General features: G+C 34.6%; 2 protein-coding genes across 2 annotated transcripts; one reads left to right on the top strand and one right to left on the bottom strand.

The window, feature by feature from the left end:
• Window positions 1-490: 490 nt before the first annotated feature.
• Window positions 491-20,897, top strand: LOC148939917 (actin 205-like). Its single transcript, XM_089106224.1, has 4 exons — window positions 491-619; window positions 4,121-4,215; window positions 14,233-14,324; window positions 20,031-20,897. The coding sequence occupies exons 3-4, from the start codon at window positions 14,297-14,299 to the stop codon at window positions 20,645-20,647; spliced, it is 645 nt and encodes a 214-aa protein (XP_088962350.1). The 5' UTR covers window positions 491-619; window positions 4,121-4,215; window positions 14,233-14,296; the 3' UTR covers window positions 20,648-20,897.
• On the bottom strand, window positions 13,385-16,071 carry LOC148939918 (actin, muscle-type A2-like). The gene has a single exon (XM_089106225.1). It carries the CDS (start codon window positions 14,959-14,961, stop codon window positions 14,413-14,415), a length of 549 nt encoding a protein of 182 aa, XP_088962351.1. The 5' UTR covers window positions 14,962-16,071; the 3' UTR covers window positions 13,385-14,412.
• Window positions 20,898-21,127: the final 230 nt, after the last annotated feature.

Genomic DNA, 21,127 nt, shown 5'->3' with positions numbered 1-21,127 from the left:
TTGAGGGTAAATTCAGTGCTAATAATATTCAATAGCAGGAGCTGGCTCATGGGCAAAGTAGTATGTGCATTAAGTTGTAGCAGTGGAATATCCAAGGTGATAATGATGATAAAATGAATGATTTGTTTAAGCTAGACAATTAAGATGTTATCAGCTTAGTTGAGAAATGGCAGAATGCACCAGTATTTAGAAAAGGTTTTATAAGTTTCCATGTTTCCAGAAAGAGAAGTAAGAATAATCGAATTTATGGTGGTGTTACACTGTTGATTAGGAAAAATATATTTATTACATGTGATAGGTTAAAATCGCAATCAGAGAATTTGATTTTGTTGAAGATTATTGAAGGAATTCTTAAGTTTATGATTTGTGCAGTGTATATCCCTCCAGAATCAAGAAGTTATAGTTGGCAGGAGGATATGTGGAACATGTTGTATTCAGAGACGTTTAATTATAATAGGCTGTATAAAGATTAAAAGTGTATATTTTTTAGGTGACTTAAATTCATACACAAGCAAGATTTTTGAGACGTGGATATATCCTTAGCAAACTGAGGAAGAGGATGATGGTATGAATGATGAGAATATGCAAGGAGATTTGAAGATGTATGGAAAAAGGACAAGTAAGGACCAGTCATGGAGGAAAAATAATGGGGGTGACTTTTGTGGAATAACTTTTAGATTTTTGTGGAATTAAGAAGATAGTAATTTTAAACGGGAAGTTGGGAAAAGATAAAGAAGGGGTGATTTTACATGTTTTGGGGTTGGTGGTCCCAGTATTATCGATTATATTTTAGTTGATTTCAGCCTTTGGTCGGCATAGGGGGACTTTGGAGTACTGGGAGTTGTGGGGTCTGATCATCAGCCTATTGTAGTAGATATATGGGTTGATAGGGCTATATAAAGCAATGACAGGAATATCTTTGATAGTAATAGATCTAATTACATTAAGAATAAAATTGAGGTAGATGAAATTGGGGAGGATAAGGTGATTAAATGGCTAGGGGAGAGTGTAGTTGAGAGGAATTTGGAGGAAACTAAAAGGATCATAGAGAATCGCTAAGTAGATAAAGATTTAGGACAACAATACCAGATAATAGACAGTTTAGAGACTAATAATTTAGCAAATAGAGGAATAGCAAAAAATAAAAAGAAGTGGTGGAAGCACTAAGAAAGCTGAAAAAGAACAACGAGGAATCTGCTTTTCTGATGTATCGACATAAGCAGAGGGAATACAAATAGACACTTCAAAGTAAGAAGAGGGAACAAGATAAAGTCAGGAGCTTAGAAATTGAGAAAAGTTTTGTAACAAAGGAAAAAAAAATTCTGGCAACTAGTAAGAGGATCTATTAACCCTCCTACTACAGAGCAAATACTGGGAGCTGATACCTGGCCCGAATGCCTTAAATCACTGGATAACACAAAGGATGTTAGTCTGAAGGATTTCTCACAGAGTTTAAGCTAAAAGGGGTGCTACCCACTGACAGAGGAGGATTACAAACTTATCTCACCATTTACGCATGAGGAGATTGGTAAAGTCCTGAAGTCTATGAAGGGAGGATTGGCACCGGGAACAGATGACATCCCAATGAAAATTTGGAAGTGGGGAAAAACATATTTAGCTGCAATTGTGATTAGTTTATTTTCAGCTTTGGTAAGTTCGTGTAAGTAGCATGAAGAGTTTGTCAGGGGATATGTCTCATCATAATAATTATCAAGGAATTCATTTAGGAAATAGTTTACCGCCCCCCCTGGCTGAATGATGTTGGCTTATTTTTATATTTTTGTTCTGAGATTTCTATTATATAGCATTAAAAGTGCCAATTAGACGAGGTTTGCCCCCCCCCCCTGGAATTAAGCTTATGGGTGCCAATGCTCAGGTAGGGGGTGACCATACCAAATTACGAGTGTATTAGATCAGTGTGGACTAAGCCGTATTTGGGGGGGAATTGTCTAGGGCTTGAAGATATGGGGGACCAAGTAAGTGGATTTGTTGAAAGGATTTTACAGGACCAACAAAAAGAGGCATGGCAGGCCCAGCATTTGCTTTTGAATTCACTGGGTCTTTATTGTGGGTTGAAGGAGATTTGGGGTGAAGTTCAATTTTTTAAGGTAGGTTTGAATAAAAATGAAATAAAGTTATTAATTTAAATGAGGGCTGATAGTTTGCCACTGGGTCAAAGAAGACTGTTAATTGGTGGGGAAAGGTCAAAGGCTGGTCCTTATTACTGTATTGTGTGTGAAGGATTAGATGAGAATGTATATCACTTGATGTGTGAATGTGAGGAGCAGGGTGATTGGAGACTTGAAGTGATTGGTAGGGGGGATTATGGTTTTGAGTGGTTGGTGATAGTTCGTGCGGATGAGTGTTTTATGGGTATCAGAAGCTTGGCACAACTCTTTCATCTCACAATGAATCATAGAAGTAGATTTCTGTAGTATTATGTTAGGATTTGGGCAATTTCTTTGTAATTGTTCTTTCTATACATTTTTGCCATGGCCTATGGGCTTTTTAGCGCAAATAAATTCTATTATAAAGCAATACTTGTAATAAACTGAATTTGATGCAAGGCATACCAAGATTGCCCCCTTATATAGCAGAAGTATACCCCTAATAGGTCAAAAAAGAGTGTTTATTTTACTTTCAAGTTATATAAGACAGACTATGATCTGATGAAGCTTATCTTATATCCCTTTCAGAACTGAACTTGGGACACCCACATAAGTAAATAGAATAATAGTTAGGCAGCAGTAATTATTTTTATGGGGAGAGAAGAAAGAGAAACAGTTAAATTCTAGTCAAGGGATTCTTACAACCTTGGATAGTTTTTGAATTAGGTGAATGAAACTTTCAGAATTGAGTCCAAATATGTACCATAGGAAGCAGATCCATCTGGAGGGGGAGGGCAGCTGACTGGGTGACGTCGCTGGGGGGAAGTACTACAGCTTGGAAGTTGCTCACCTAGACCAAATTTGTCACTGTGATTTGGCTTTTGTGTGTATATGTGAGTTGGAAGTGAGAGGGGGGGGGGGCTGTAATTAATTTGACTATGGGTACTTCAAACCCTAAGAACAGCTCTGCTGGGAAAGTATTGCCAAGCTACCCCTTTCTTGGTTCTAGGGCTAAGAAGATTGCATTTATGAGAGTTATGACAGAATCTGTCTTAATTCTGACAAAAACTATTTTAACTACATTTTGAGTTTTCAATGCTTTCCTTTCTGTTTAAAAATACAGTTCATGCTATCTCAGTGGAGCTTTAAGCAATATCTCAGCAGAATTTTAAGCAATAGGCTAGCCTATCAAAATTTTTATCTTAAAACTAGAAGTAGACTTACATATCTAGAGAATTTTGTGTACTTTCCCATTATGCGGACACCTTGGGTTAACTACTATAGAGTAGGCAATGATAGTATGGTTTTCATTGCATATACGATATTAAACTGTGGTTTTTTGGGGTTTAGGGGGGGAAGAAACAAACATGTTTTCTTACTTTCATTTTACTTTGAACAATTTTGCATAGGCTAACCTAGTTCTTCTATTACATAGTGCAGTAGCCTAGTTTTTCTAGGCTACTGCATACTTACCAGTTTTGCTAAATGGGCCAAATATAGCCAAGGTTTGCTAGTTTTGAGGGAAAACCCTGATTCTTTGCTTATTTTCAATCAACAGTTGACTTGGTGTCTAATAAAGCAAAAAAGCTCAATAACTGAGGACTAAATTATGTCATTGAAAGGGAGGAAGCAAGGTGTAATTGATATTGGAGCAACCACTAGGCCTACTAGCCTATCCTAGGCCTATACCCCACCTATATTACTTTAATTTAACAAGAGGTCATATACAAGCCTTACAAATACACAAGGCCACCTATGATTTTGCTATTTATTGTCCTAGGCTATCTCAGATTTCCAAAAATATGTCTTTGCTATCATTAGCCCCAATAGTCATTCTGCCAAAATTTGAATTATGTTGCTCTCCGATGAGTCTTTCAAACTTGATGTACATTTTTATCATATAGAAATATATTTTTTTTAATACAAATAAAAAATTAAGAATGGTTTTTAATACATCAACCTGTGATTTGTTTTCATTTATAAAATATTAAATTATGTGTTTTACTTTTTAGCACTTTGAGAAGAAGCCCACAATACCACTACAACTTCCTAGAAGTTTTTGAAGACATTTTGTATCAAGCTAAATTTTGTATCAAGTTATATAAAGGTAAGATAATTATGGTAAACTTCTTGCTATCTTGGAAAGGGGTTAGGTTAGGGAAATGAAACTCAGGGTAGCCTATATGTTTCAAAATTAGGGGGGAGCGAATTTGAAACTTACCTCCCTTTACATCAGAAATAAAATTTGCTCCCCCCCCCCCTAATGTTGAAATATATACCCTGAATTGGTAAATATATAGGGGGGGGGCTAAAATTCATTTCCTACTGAAATGATTATTATATTCATAATCATTATATAAAAAAGGTATCAAATGATACATTTACTTTATTTGTAAGTCAATAATAGCCTATGATTTGGTAAAAATATACCAAATGAAGTGCAAGAAAAGTATATTCAGCTTCACAACTTGGTTCATTCCCAATTCATGAAGTTTCCAAGATCTGCAAGTGCATTTGCTAAATTTTGAAAAAAGAAATATGATGTGTAATTTTTTTGTAGATCGTTGCTTCGTTTCATTTGCTGGGGTGTTTTGCAACATTATTTACTTATCTTTTATACTTCTTTTGATGGTAATGCATAATCAAGATAAATTTTCACCATTAGTACTGGAAAACATTTTTTTTTTAGTTTTCCCACTCTCATGAAAGAAATAGGCTATGTTGTGCAACATGCCACCTCTTTCATTACTGCAGAAAATACACCCAAATGATTCCCTGCTATAGCAAGAATTGATAATTTAAGAACTTCATGTTCCTATAATGTATATTGTTTATAGCATCTTAAAACAGAAATACTTGATATCCACCTGGAAACCAATTTGTCCCTAAATTTTAGAGGCAAGTCAAACAAAAAAGAAATGCTCTTCTTAAAACAAAGTAAAGATACTAGCGGGTGAGCAATGTTTGACTATTAAAGCCATTGGCTCTTTATACTCTAAGCAACAAATATTGTCATTAACCTTTATATAGAAAGTACTATAAAGTTAAACAAAAGACAATATTGTGTTTCCTTTAAACATGGAGAATGATATAAAGTCTTCTGTATGACTTTTTAAACATCAAATTATTATAGAGAAGTATGAATAAAGTTATACAGAAGACTTTTTGGTTTTCTTATTTCATATATGATATCATACAGAAAAAATTATATCAGCATACCCCACTGATACATAGAGAAAACAACAAGTCATACAGATGGCTTTTTGTAGCCTAAGCCTACATGATTTCATATATAGAGCAGCCTAAATAAAGTCATACAAGATGACTTTTTAATATATCATTCTACTATAAAGCATAGTGAATAAAGTCATACAGATAACTTTTTATGTCTCCTGCTTTTATAGAGTAAACATAAATAAAGTCATACAGATGGCTTTTTATATCTCATACTATTATAGAGCAAACATGAATGAAGTTCTACATATGACTTTTTATGCCTTTCTTTTATAGAGCAAACTTCAATAAAGTCATACAGATGACTTTTTATACCTCCTGCTAGTACATAGAGAAAACAACAAAAAGTCATACAGATAGCTTTTTGCAGCCTAGGCCTACAGGATTTCATATATAGAGCAGCCTAAATAAAGTCATACAGATGACTTTTTAATATATCATTCTACTATAAAGCATTATGAATAAAGTCATACATATGACTTTTTATGTCTCCTGCTATTATATAGAAAACATAAATAAAGTCACACAGATGACTTTTTAATATATCATTCTACTATAAAGCATTATGAATAAAGTCATACAGATGACTTTTTATGTATCTTACTATTATAGAGCAAATATAAATAAAGTCATACAGATGGCTTTTTATACCTCATACTATTATAGAGCAAACATGAATAAAGTCCTACATATGACTTTTTATGCCTTTCTTTTATAGAGCAAACTTAAATAAAGTCATACAGATGGCTTTTTATAGCCTAGGACTACAGGATTTCATATATAGAGCAGTCTAAATAAAGTCATACAGATGACTTTTTAATATATCATTCTACTATAAAAGCATAATGAATAAAGTCATACAGACGACTTTTTATGTATCCTGCTACTATAGAGCAGACATAAATAAAGTCATACAGATGGCCTTTTATACCTCATACTGTTATAGAGCAAACATGAATGAAGTCCTACATATGACTTTTTATGCCTTTCTTTTATAGAGCAAACTTCAATGAAGTCATACAGATAACTTTTTGTACCTCCTGCTATTATAGAGCAAACATAAATAAAGTCTTACAGATGACTTTTTATACCTCATATTGGTATAGAGCAAACATGAATAAATTCCTACAAATGACTTTTTGTTGTTTTCTCTATGTATCAGTGGGATAATATAATTTCTCCTGTATGACATTTTAGTGGATCATATATTAAATAAGAAAACCAAAATGTCTTTTGTATAACTTTATTTGTACTTCTTAACAATAATTTGATGTTTATATCATTCTCCATCATTTCTCTAGAAATAGAAACAAAAATTCTGGTGTCGACACAACCCACCGGGGCCAGGGGGCAGGCATTGTAAGTTATGCCCTGGGGACATGTATGTGTGTTATGGAAGGGATGCTTGTATTAACTTCAAAGAGGTATCATTTGATTGGAAATTGAAAGTTCTAGCTCACTCTTTAAGAGTCAAAAGAGATTGGAGGACACCTACCCCCCCCCCACCCTCCACGTCCTTTTTTCCTCAAACCCATCCGATAAGAACTTTGAGATAGCTTTTCTTTTAAATAGTTCAAAGACAATATAACAAAAACTCATGTGTCGTCACAACCCCTTAGGGTCCAGGGGCAGGCGTTTTAGGTTATGCCCTGGGGCATATATTGTTCTTATGAAACGGATTCTCGTATAAGCTTCAGAGAGGGCTGATTTGATTGGATATTGAAAGTTCGAGCTCACTTTTTAATAGTCAAAAGAGATCTGAGAGAACCTATCCCCCCCCACGCCTTCTTTTTCAAAACCCAACTGATGAAAATTTTGAGATAGACAAACTGTGGTGTCAATGGATGGCGTTCTAAGTTATGCCCTAAGGACATGTATGGTTCTTATGGAAGGGATGCTTGTTTAAGCTTCATAGAGGGCTCATTTGATTGAAAATTGAAAGTTCAAGTTCACTTTTTAAGAGTCAAGAGAGTTAAACTAGCCCCCCACGCTGTTTTTCTCCCAAAACTACCCGCTACAAATTTTGAGATAGCCAGTGTTTTTGAAATTGTTCATATATTAGATAACAAACCCCCCCCCCCCAGAGCCCTGGGGATAGGCGTTATAAGTATTGTCCTGGGGGGGTATATGGTTCTTTTGAAAGGGGTGCTCATATAAAGTTCAGAGGGGGCTCATTTTGTTGGAAATTGAAAGTTTTAGTTCAATTTTCAAGAGTCAAAAGATATCCGAGGACAACTAGCCCCCCCCCCACCGTTTTTTCCCCAAGCCCCTCCAATAAAAATTTTATAATATCCAATTCAATAAAAATATTTCAAATGTCAGATAAGAAAAATTCCTGTGTCAACGAAACCCGCCAGGGCCCGGAGGCAGGTGTTATGAGTAATGCTCTAGGGGCATAATAGTTCTTATGGAAGGGATGGTCGTATGAACTTCGAAGAGGGCTCATTTGATTTGAAGTTAAAAGTTCCTGTTCACTTTTTAAGAGTCAGAAGAGATCGGAGGGCAACTAGGCCCCCTCTCCTCCATGCCCTAAATCCATCAGATAAACATTTTGAGATAGACATTGTGTTAAAAATAGTTCAAAGTTCAGATAACAAAATTCAGATAACAGCGTCGACAAATCCCCCCAGGGCCCGAGGGTAGGCGTTGTAAGTTATGTCCTGGGGGCGTATATGGTTGAAATAGAAGGGATCCTTGTATAAAATTCCTAGAGGGCTCATTTGATTGGAAACTGATAGTCGTAATTCATTTTTTAAGAGTCAAAAGTGATTGAAGGGCAAATAGCCTCCCCCCGCACTCCATTTATTTTTTACCCCAGAGGCTCTTCATGTAGAAGGCATCATCGTATAAACTTCAAAGGGGGCTCATAAGATTGGAAATTGAGAGTTCAAGTGCCCTTTTAAGAGTCAAAAGTGATCAGAGGGGAACTGCCCCCCGCCCAAGCCCTTTTCCCCCAAACACATCTGATAAAAAATTTGAGGTAGCCATTTTGTTAAAAATAGTTGAAAGATCATATAACAAAAACTCCTTTATGTATGGTCATTTCGTTATAAATAGTTCAAAGATCAGATAAGAAAAACTTCTGTGTCAACCACCCCCCCCCCCCTCCAGGGCCCGGGGCAGGCGTTGTAAGTATCGCTCTGGGGGCATATATGGTTCTTAAGGAAGGTATACTGGTATAAACCTCAGAGATGGTTCATATGAATGGATACTAAAAGTTGTAGTTCATTTTCTCAGAGTGAAGAAAGACCAGAGGGTAACTAGCCCCTCCCGCCCTCCGTGCCTTTAGGTGTGTTGGATGGATAAACCGATCCAATAAAAATATCAGGTTACGATTTTGTTACAAATAGTTCAACCATCAAATGTTAAAACTCAAGGGTCGACAAAACCCCCCAGGGCCCAGGTATAGCGCTGTAAGTTATACTCTGGGGATATATATGGTTCTTATAGATGTGATACTCCTTTAAACTTCAGAGGGCTCATTTGATTGAAAATAGAAAGTTCGAGTTCACTTTTAAAGAGTCAAAAGAGACCAAAGCTTAATCGAGTCCCCCCATGCCCTTTTTCCCCAAACCAATCCGATAAAATTTTGAGATAGCAATTTTGTTAAAAATAGTTCAAACATCAGGTAATAAAAATACCGAGGTTGACACAAACCCATTTTGCACTTTGATGTTGTTACTTTGGTATTAGTTTTGTTACTTTGATGAATATTTGATTTTTTTTTTTAATTGGATTTTGAAATAAGAAATTTTTAAGAACTTGAAACTTTTTGCAATCAAAAACAAACAAAAATTAATTTAAAAAAAATTCATAAAAATAAGTTTTTCAAAGAAAAGTAAATGTCATTTTAAACTTAAGCTCAGCAGATACAAATACCTTTTAAAATTCAAACTCAAAACAACCAGAAATTACTATTAAAAAATAAGTGAAACCCCAAACAAACAGAAATTAAATAAACAATCATAGAAAAAACATACAACAAGTGATAATGTAAATAAATAAATAGATCCTAAAGTGAGTAATGCTTCGATTGAATATGTATATCAAGCTTAAAACGAAAAAAAATATTTTCCTATTGAATTATAAATGAAACTTAAAACGAACAGAAATTAAATAAGCAATCAATGCAGACAAGCATACAATAGATGTTAATGTAAATTAATAAGTAAATCTTAAAACGAGTGAAACTTAAATTGAACATGCAAATTAAGCTTGAAACAAATAAAAAACGCCACAAACAAGAGTGTTGGTATGACTACCTTCCCTCACTGTTAAAGCCTAAAGCCTAATGCGTCATTAGCGCTTTACTGAAAACTATATGCGTCTTGAACAGTCTTGGAAAGTATGAACAACATCAAATTGAATATTTGATGTATAATGATATTAACTATTGAAAGATCCATCAGTTCAAGTATTAATTTCACTGTAATTGGATTTTCTATTTTCAATACTGAAGACCTGGAAAATGAAATATTTGTAATATAATCCGTTTTCAGTTAAGCGCCAATGACGCAGAAGGCTTTTGGTTTTTATTTACAGTTAGGAAAGGAGGCAGTATCCAAACGCTTGTTTGTAAGGAAACTATTTCCGTCTTTAACAACTTTAAAAAGAGCTAATAAATTAAACTAAATATTTGATGTATAATGATATTAATTGTTGAAATCTCATCAGTTCAAAATGTTACTGTAATTTTAATGTTTTTTTTTTTTGCAATATTAAGCACAAAAGAAAATATTTGTCATAAAATTGGTTTTCTGTAAAGCGCCAATGACGGAGTAGGTTTTAGACTTTTACAGTGAGAGAAGGAGGTCATACCCAAACTCTTGTTTGTGATGATTTTTGTGCGTTTCAAGCTTAATTTGCATATTCAATTTAAGTTTCGCTTGTTTTAAGATTTATTTATTATTTACATTAATATCTATTGTATATTTGTTTGCATTGATTGTTTATTTAATACCTGTTTGTTTTAAGTTTCATTTATACTTCAATGGGAAAATATTTTTTTTCGTTTTACGCTAGATATTCATATTCAATCTAAGCATTACTTCGCTTTAAAATCTATTTATTCATTTATATTATTGCTTGTTGTATGTTTTTGCTATGATTGTTGATTTAACTTCTGTTGCTTTTGGGTTTCATTTATTTTTCAATAGCAATTTCTGGTCGTTTTGAGTTTGAATTTTAAAAGGTATTTGTATCTGCTGAGCTTAATTTTAAAATGGCCTTTAATTTTCTTTGCAAAACTTATTTTTCGGAAAGCTTTTTTTAATTAATTCTATTCAAATGGGCTAGACTGTAATGGTAACTTCTGTCCAAGTTTAAATGCTGAAAAAAAGATTAAAAAAACAAATGTTGTTGCGTGAAAATTCAACTCTGGATTATAACCCTTAATTGTGAGACAAAAAAATTCCATATATTTTACATTTTGACTCTGATTTACAATTACTCCTAAGTTTTAAAATTGAGTGGTTTACCTTAAGGGATTTTTCCGCCGTCCAACAGACAACTGTTAGCTGAAATTGTTCCCAACAATTATTTTTTCCGCTGTCCAAAAAAAAATTGTTAGCTAACATTGTTTAAGGATTTCTCTAACAAATCGAATACTTGTTAAAGGCAATTGTTGGGGAATTTAAAACGAAATATTAAAAAATAAGCAGGATGGGTATTTTTTATGCTTACAACATTGATAGAGAATCGAGGACTGCTACTTTTTCTTATTTTCCTTCCTTTCCCCTTCTAGTTTTTTTTTTTATAAATATCTTTTCTGGTAATCTCATTGAAAAAAAAAAACACTCAATCCCTCCTTTGAAAAAATAGGAAAACAACAAAATTGCCACGTAGTCATAGCAATTTGATATATTCAAAAATCTAACGAATTCACTTATGCAATCAAATTATATTTTTTACTGGGTCGATCCACTTCCTCCATGCATGGTATAATTTATGTAAATGCACTAACAAGTTACTTTATGAAAGCTTAAGTACTAGTGTTTTAATTTTCGCCTAAATTCAATGTACTTCGCCAATAAATGAAATGTGTTGTGCCTTTGTTTTGCTTGCTGGCATTAATTTTTTTTTTTTTATAAGATATAATTACTTTTAAATATTCTATTAATTGAACTTCAAAGCTTTGAGGTCATTTAGGTATTATCAAGCAGATATTAACTTACAGCAACACTATATTGGTCAGATTTTTTTTTTTTTTTGAGTTTATTGCCCGATATCATATTTCTGCGAAATGTGTGCTAACTATTTCTGTTAGCAACAATTCTGTTTCCGACGTCCAAACAAATTTGTGTTAGCTAACAATTGGACGGCGGAAAATCCCCTTATATTTTGCTCAATTCGTTTGAACTTTGAAGAGAGAGATTCTTTTTTTTTAATTTCCGGGGAATCAGTTTTCTTCAGTCTTAGATTGCTACCAGTATATAACTGCCAATACTTGTTATTTTCGCCAATATCAGATTTCCATATGATATATTAGAATTTCAGTAGCCACAAAATAAGCAAACCTAGCCATAATGTCACCCAAAAGCAGTAAAGGAATACAGGCAAATCCATGCAAGGGTGAAGACAGCTGTGCTTCTTGTAGTATCAGTCTTGATGATGTTGCAGATGCAATAAACTGTGATATGTTTGGAAGATGTCTGTGTGCTACCCGCCTCAAGCTAAGTGCCAGGGAATATCACTTACTTAATAAAATGTCACCAAAAATAGATTGCCAATGTTTATATGCCCAATGTAAAGCTAATCCAGCTGATTCTCAAGCTAATCCAGCTGCTGTTCATACGGAAGATATAAAAAACATTGCCACAAACCCAATTTTGGCCTCACAAACAAATTCATCGTGCAATTGGGTACATTATCCAAGGGACTGAGTAGCTAAATTCAATCAATCAAAGATTTGGTTAGGTGAGGTTCGGTTGGGTTAGCTTAGATGAGGTTTTTAACCCATTTCTGGTATTTAGAACCAAATCTAACCTAATCTAACCTGACCTAACCTATAATACCATAATCTAACCTAACTTTAACTTTTACCATCATAGCTTGCATTATACTGAAAAGGCTGAATCCTCAAGCTAATATAATCCAAGCAGAGACAAAGGAATTTCGTACATTCACCGGTGAATGTCGGTGAATATATATATATATATATATATATATATATATATATATATATATATATATATATATATATATATATATATATATAGACTCTCTCTAACTCAAATTTCACGGGTCTGCAATTTTCTTTCAAGTTACGTACAGTTCGACTTGTGCATAGTTCGAGTTATATAGGTCATTCTGCATAAAATATGACTTATAAAGGTAAAGAGTTATAGAGGTAAGCAAAATAAAAATTCGAGCTACAGAGCTCGAATTTTTCGAGTGTGTTCTTGCCAGAGTTCCGTGCTTCTTCTTTGGAACACATTATATGTCATAGTATTTACGCCAACCCTGAATTCAAACCATGCTCTTTATTTTGCCGAAAATCAGTCTGTACCGCTTTGGAAAATCCGTAAGGGTATCATTCCAGGCTGGTCTTCGAACCCTGACCTCGTAGCTTCTTGCCTTGTAGCAAAATTTCGGTTCAATGTTTGGAAGGATTGTAACCGTCCATTGACTAGTGCTGTGAATCTTGTTCGTCTTTTTACAAAGAGAAATTTTTCCAAGGCTCTCACTCTTTATGGTAGAAACCTAGGAAATGCCAATTTGGCACGTGCTAAGAATGATAAAAATCTTCGTTTTAGAATTATCTCTCGCAAAGATAGGTCTTTACCATCTTTATCTGCGGCTGACATTCCTGATGAGGAATGGTGTACCTACTATGAATCCGAATTTGCTGCTTCTGATCAGCACCTTGAACTATTTTATGAAGCTGAGTTAGATCAATTCCTTGCTACCAGTCCCAATAAAGAATTCGTTGTCAGCGCAGGCAGCATCGATTGCAGATGTCATCAGACATTTAAATCCTAAATCATCCAATGGTATTGATTACATCAGTGCTTTACATTTGAAGTTTGGTGGAGAGGCATTAGTTCAACACTTGGCACTTATAATGTAGATAATTTTTTACAGTGAATCGTACCCTCTTCTTTCTGCATTGGAGACCTTATCCAAATCCTCAAAAAAGGAAAAGTGAATCCATGATGTTTATCATTTCGACCTATTACGGAAAAGACCTGCTTTTGCACGGTCTTCGAGCTTCTTTTCCGATCTGAACTTTAAAAGACGTCTTGCACCCCACCTCACCAGTTTGGGTTCAAGCGAGGAATAGGTTGTGCTGATGCTCTCACAGTTGTAGCCAATGCACTAATTGATGCCGAATCCTCAGGAGAATGACTAATTCTCGCTAGTCATGATTTCGGACGCACCTTTGATTCCCTCATCCACCTAGTTATATCCCTCAAAGCGGCTAAACGTGGATAAAATTCCTCGGTGATTCACTGGCTTCGGTTTTGTACTCTCGACTTTGTGTTCGTTGAAAGTACCTCCTGATAAATATATTCCCCCTGTCCGGTTGGCCATGGGAAATTCATTCCAGTCTTGAAAGGTGCACGCCAAGGAGCAGTATCATCTCCCAATATTTTGAACAATTGTGTTTTGGATGTTCAAGACCAGTGCCCTACATCTCTGATTCTATCTTCTCTGAATCTGTCTTTAGTGTGTTATGCAGATGATGTTTTGATTCTCAGCCGTACCCTGCAAGGAATGAATGAGATCTTTGTCACACTTCAGCGGGAGTATCTTAAACTCGGTCTTTAATTTAATCCTGACAAGTCCGAAATAGTGTTGTTAATAAAACTAATAAAGTTTATAATAAAGGCTAATAAAACTCAACCGAAATATTTTTATGTTATATACTAATTGTTCATTCTTTGTTTAGGGGTCATCCAGCGTCATGCGATTGGCCGTCTTGATTTGGCTGGTTACTAAATCTTGGAAGACTGATGCTCACTGTGGATCTTGCTAGATTTTGTTAGTCTCATTATACATTAGCAATTTCAAATCATGCAAAACTAATTTAAACAAAACATGCGAAGGAAATTTAGTAAGTTTAGAAGCATTAACGACGATGAACAATGCCAGGTCCGGATTCATCGTATTCTTGTTTGGAGATCCACATTTGATGGTAGGATGAATAAGAGGCCAACATAGAACCACCAATCCAAACAGAGTATTTTCGCTCGGGTGGGGCAATGATCTTTATTCTGATGTTCGAAGGAGCTAGGGCGGTGATTTCCTTTTGCATTCTGTCTGCAATACCAGGACACATGGTTGTACCACCAGATAGAACAATGTTGTCATAGAGATCTTTACGAATGTCATCATCACACTTCATAACACTGTCATTTACTGTTTGGTGAATGCCACACGATCCCATACCTAAGAAAGATGGCTGGAAGAGGGCTTCGGGACATCTGAAACGCTCGTTACCAATAATGATGACCTGACCATCAGGTAATTCATACGACTGCTCTACAGAGGTGGAAGCAGCATCAATTTCCTCTTTAAAGTTGAGGGCCACGTAGCAAAGTTTTTCTTTGATCTCCCTGACAATTTCACGTTCAGCAGTGGATCTAAAATAGTAGCCACGCTCAGTCAATATTTTCATCAGATGTTCCGTCAAGTCACGTAAAGAGTTATAGAGGTAAGCAAAATAAAAATTCGAGCTACAGAGGCTCAAAATCGCTTAATGGACTCCCTACAGCCACTACAAAGTTAGGTTCAATAGTGTATTAATTAAGAAAAAACAGCTTTTTTCAACTGAAAGTAAGGAGCAACATCAAAACTTACGACAAGCAGAAATTATTACTTATAAGAGGGGGCCTACCCTCTCCTCGATACCTCGGTCTTTCCACCGAAATTTTTTTTGAGCATTTAAAAAAGCTTATTATTCTAATTAAACGGCCCGTGTGTTTCAAGAGTTGTTCTTAAAGAATTAGGACAAAAAGTGAAACTTTTGATTGTTTTGATGTATCCATAAGAAATCTTGAATCATATCTTTAAGTCATATCAAAAATTCAAACAATATCTTTAAGTATAAATTTGATTCCATTGATATATTTATTGCTACCAAGACTCTGTTTCTTAGATTCTCGGCTACTATTGAGCTGCATTGCTCTTTACTTACAGTTCGTTACCACAAACTGTTTGAAAGCATTCCCATTAAGAAATGAAATTTTGGTTAAATTCACCATATATATTGATGAACAGAAATTGATTCACTTCTTTTGCTGTATCGTTTGATAGTTTCTTCAAAATTTGTAATTTATCCAAAATTTGTTATGTTATTTGTAAAATTTGTAAATTTGTAAATTATGTAATTTATCAAAATTTGTCTTTTTTTATTTATCCTTATGTTGGATAAATTAGCTAGTCTTAATACTCCTTATTTAGTTATGGGTGATTTTAATATTGATTTAATGAAACTCCTATCTGTAGATCAGAATAGAATAGATAGAAATACTTTGCAGTTTTTGGAGGGCCCACTATCTTATGGACTAAACCCCGTATGTTTTGTGCCCTCTAGAATAGCTGATACATAATTTTCACTTATTGATAATATTTTTTCACCTTATAGTGCTGTTAATACATTTATTATTCCTGATGATTCATCTGACCACTGTATAATTATGTCTGATTTTCTTATAAAATTTCCGCATAATAAAAAAAATCAAACCAAGCGTAGAGATTTTTCACATAAAAATGTGTTAAGGTTAAAAGAAGGGCTTGGAGATGTTGATTGGAGTCCTGTAATCGATGAGAAGGATCCGAACCAATCATTAGATAAATCTTATTATATTATGAATGAAAAGCTTGATCTTTTTTGCCCATATAAGAGCCCGAGAGGAAAGAAACTTACCCCAAAAAAAACTTGGATAAATGAATCACTTTTGAGATCTATTAATGAGAAAAATCGTTTATTTAAAATTAGAATAAAATATCCCACGGAAATAAATATAACGCGTTTTAAAAATTATAAGAATATGCTTGTAAGGATCCTTAGAGTAGGCCTAAGTGAAAGACTTTATTATGAAAAATCTTTTCGAAATTCAGATTCCCCTAGAAAAACTTGGAGTTTGATTAAAGATAAAATTGGAAGAAATAAAAAGTTATTACACCCTGAAGTGTTATTTGATATTAATGGTAAAGAATTTCGAGGACCACAAGCTGTTGCTAAGAAGTTTAGTGAATATTTTGCTAGTATTGGATCATCTGTTGTTTCAGGAGAAGTTGACCTTTCTTTCCCAAGGTCGCATAAAAAATATCTACCGCCCACTGAAGATACGAGTATATTTATGGCCCCGGTTACTTTTGCAGAATTTCAAAAGGTCATTAAGAATTAAAAAAATGGTAATTCATTGGGATATGATGAACTTTCAACTAATTTGCTAAAAAATATTGCAGGTGTAATTTTTGAACCATTGCTTCATATTTTAAATTTATGTATTTTCTCAGATACATTTCCTAAAAGATGGAAAATTGCACGTGTAATACCATTGCATAAAAAAGGAGATAAATCTGATACAAATAATTATCGTCCTATTGCAATTTTATCACCATTGTCTAAAGTATTGGAAAAAATTTTAAAAGGAAGGATTACTAATTATCTAGATAAAATAAATTTTTTTACCAAATATCAGTTTGGATTTAGGGCAGGCCATTCAACGGAACAAGCAGTTGCAGCTCTTGTATTAGAAATAAATGACTGCTTAGATAGTAATTATCATGTATCTACTGTTTTTTATGATGTTAAAAAAGCATTTGACACTTTAAACCATGAAATTCTTTTTGATAAAATGGAAAATTCCGGTATAAGAGGGAAAGGACTAGATATAATAAGATCATGCCTTTATGGACGTAAAATCGTGGTAAATGTTGATGGACATTTGTCTAGTTTAAATGATCTTGAAGATATTGGTGTCCCAGAAGGATCGGTATTAGGTCCGCTTTTATTTTTGATGTATATTAATGATATTAAACGGTGTTTGCAGGGAAATAATGGTCTTGCACTTTTATTTTCAGATGACCCAGCTGTTTTTGTTAAATCGAAGGATTCATCTACATTTATTCAAAATTTGTTTAACACTGTTAGTTCAGTTAATCGATGGTTTGTTTCTAATTATTTAGCATCGAATTTTAAGAAGACTGAATTCATGGTTTTTGGTCATTCAAAACGTGCTACTAAAAAAATTTCATGTCAGGAGCTTCAAGTTGGTGAGCATAAAATACGTAGAGTTCAATCATATCGTTATTTAGGAGTTTTTATTGATCCCCTTTTGTCATTTCAAACTCATATTGATCATTTAAGGGTGAAACTTTCGCAAAATATTGGGTCTATGTATCGTTTGCAACATGTTTTTCCATTTTCAATTTTAAAAATAATTTATCATTCTTTGATTGCTCCTTATTTAAGTTATTGCACAATTATTTATTTAAATACTTTTTGGACGCATATAAAACCCCTACAGATCCTTCAAAATAAAGCAGTGAGAATGCTTGGAAATTTTTTACATCGTCCATCAAAACTTAGAGATGCATCGGAAAATAAAACATTATTTCTTTTCTTGAATTTATTAGATCTGAAACATATAAGAGAACTTAATGTATCAATATGGCATTTTAAAATATAAGATCCTAGTAGTTATTTTTATGAAAAATCTCTGTTGATTCTGCCCCCTCCTTTGGCTCTTAGGTGTTCTGGAACATATCGAATTCCCTTTGTTAATTGTGAAAGATCTAGATTTTCAATTAGATACCAAATACCATTTATTTCAAATAAATATAGGCTGAAAGATAGAATTCAAATTGAGTCATTTCGGCAAATATCAGTTCTAAGGAAGAAAATATTAAAATTATGTATTGACCTGTGATGGTGGAATAGAAATTTTTTTATTATTATTATTATTTTTTTTATTTATTTTTTTTTATATTTGTTACCCATGTTGGGGTCTGTACCGCTTTGGAAAATCCGTAAGGGTATCATTCCAGGTTGGTCTTCGAACCCTGACCTCGTAGCTTCTTGCCTTGTAGCAAAATTTTGGTTCAATGTTTGGAAGGATTGTAACCGTCCATTGACTGGTGCTGTGAATCTTGTTCGTCTTTTTACAAAGAGAAATTTTTCCAAGGCTCTCACTCTTTATGGTAGAAACCTAGTAAATGCCATTTTGGAACGTGCTAAGAATGATAAAAGTCTTCTTTAGAATTATTTCTCGCAAAGATAGGTCTTCACCATCTTTATCTGCGGCTGACATTCCTGATGAGGAATGGTGTACCTACTATGAATCCGAATTTGCTGCTTCTGATCAGCACCTTGAACTATTTTATGAAGCTGAGTTAGATCAGTTCCTTGCTACCAGTCCCAATAAAGAATTCGTTGTCAGCGCAGCATCGATTGAAGATGTCATGAGACATATTAAAGCCTAAATCATCCAATGGTATTGACAACATCAGTGTTTTACATTTGAAATTTGGTGGGGAGGCATTAGTCCAACACTTGGCATTTTAATGTAGATAATTTTTTACAGTGAATCGTACCCTCTTCTTTCAGCATTGGAGACCTTATCCTAATCCTCAAAAAAGGAAAAGTGAATCCAGAATGTTTATCATTTCGACCTATTACGGAAAAGACCTGCTTTTGCAGGGTCTTCGAGCTTCTTTTCCGATCTGAACTTTAAAAGACGTCGTCCACCCCCCCTCACCAGTTTGGGTTCAAGCGAGGAATAGGTTGTGCTGATGCTCTCAGAGTTGTAGCCAATGCACTAATTGATGCCGAATCGTCAGGAGAATGACTAGTTCTCGCTTGTCATGATTTCGGACGCGTCTTTGATTCCCTCATCCACCTAGTTATACTCCTCAAAGCGGCTAAACGTGGACAAAATTCCTCGGTGATTCACTGGCTTCGGTTTTGTACTCTCGACTTTGTGTTCGTTAAAAGTACCTCCGGATAAATATATTCCCCCTGTCCTGTTGGCCATGGGAAATTCATTCCAGTATTGAAATGTGCACGCCAAGGAGCAGTATCATCTCCCAATATTTTGAACAATTGTGTTTTGGATGTTCAAGACCAGTGCCCTACATCTCTGATTTTATCTTTTCTGAATATGTCTTTAGTGTGTTATGCAGATGATGTTTTGATTCTCAGCTGTACCCTGCAAGGAATGAATGAGATCTTTGTCACACTTCAGCAAGAGTATCTTAAACTCAGTCTTTAATTCAATCCTGACAAGTCCGAAATAGTGTTGTTTAACTTGAAAGGTGAGCCACCGTCCGTTATAGCGCTTGGTGATACCACAGTTAGAGCCGTTGACCACCCCGTTTATCTTGGTTTTCCCATTGGTTCGTTGCTACGCCACACCCGATTCCTACTTCTAAACCATCTCACTCGACGTCTTCTTCTTATGCATCAATTGTTTCAGCAAAACTTTGATTCAACCGCCTTCTATTAACTAGCCTTTTTAATGCTGTAGACCTCCCTCACATTTTGTATATTGCCCCATTTTGGAAGCTGTTTACTAGAACTTATTGTATGAAAGTCCGGTCCGTTTTCTTTCGGTTTGCTAAGTATTTGCTTCAGTTGCCTCCTTGGCATAAAAATTTTCCTTTAATCAGACAGTTTAAACTTGTGGATCTTAATCTTGCAATCCTTAAATTAATTACTAATTGTTCATTCTTTTTTAGGGGTCATCCAGCGTCATGCGATTGGCCGTCTTGATTTGGCTGGTCGTGACTTGACGGACTATCTGATGCAAATATTGATTCAGCGTGGCTACTCTTTTACATCCACTGCTGAACGTGAAATTGTCAGGGGCATCAAAGAGAAACTTTGCTTCGTGGCCCTCGACTTTGAACAGGAAATGGCAACCGCTGCTGCTTCCACCTCTCCAGAACAGTCGTATGAATTACCTGACGGTGAGGTCATTATTATTGGTAACGAGCGTTTCCGCTGTTCTGAAGCTATCTTCCAACCATCATTCTTAGGTAAGAAATCGTGTGGCATTCACGAAACTGTAAATAACACTATTATGAAGTTTGATGATGACATTCGCAAAGATGTCTATGCCAACACCGTTCTTTCTGGTGGTACAACCATGTATCCTGGTATTGCAGACAGAATGCAAAAGGAAATCACCGCCCTAGCTCCTCCGACCATCAGAATAAAGATCATTGCCCCACCCGAGCGAAAATACTCTGTTTGGATTGGTGGTTCTATCTTGGCCTCTTTTCCATTTTTTCATCGAATGTTGATCTCCAAACAAGAATACGATGAATCCGGACCTGGCATTGTTCATCGTTAATGCTTCTAAACTTACTAAATTTCCTTCGCATGTTTTGTTTAAATTAGTTTTGCATGATTTGAAATTGCTAATGTATAATGAGACTAACAAAACCTAGCAAGATCCACAGTGAGCATCAGTCTTCCAAGATTTAGTAACTCTCGATATACAAAGTATTTAGAACTTCGTTCAGAGTCAGAATGACTGGTTACTTTAGTGTGACTGAGAATAAAATATTGTGTCCGTTTTAAATTAAATGACTCTAATAGTGCTAGAACACTTCTTGTTATATTTTTAGTTAGTACTTGAGGAAGGAATCCATAAGATATAATACTTTTAAACACAATCATAAAGTGACAGGTCAACATCTTTTTATGTTTTTGGTTAACTTCTTTTTTGCTAATTTTATAAAACTGACCTAAAGCAGGTTTTTAATTATACAAATAAATACCTCCTGAATCTAAAAGACATATCTCCATTATTCTTTTTTTTTATCTTATC

Source organism: Artemia sp. Qi Xiang Cuo, chromosome 20 (genome assembly GCF_049724085.1).
Source record: "Artemia sp. Qi Xiang Cuo chromosome 20, ASM4972408v1, whole genome shotgun sequence".
Taxonomy (NCBI): Eukaryota; Metazoa; Arthropoda; class Branchiopoda; order Anostraca; family Artemiidae; genus Artemia; species Artemia sp. Qi Xiang Cuo.
The sequence above is the reverse complement of the archived record's forward strand: the minus strand, read 5'-3'. Positions and strand labels throughout refer to the sequence as shown.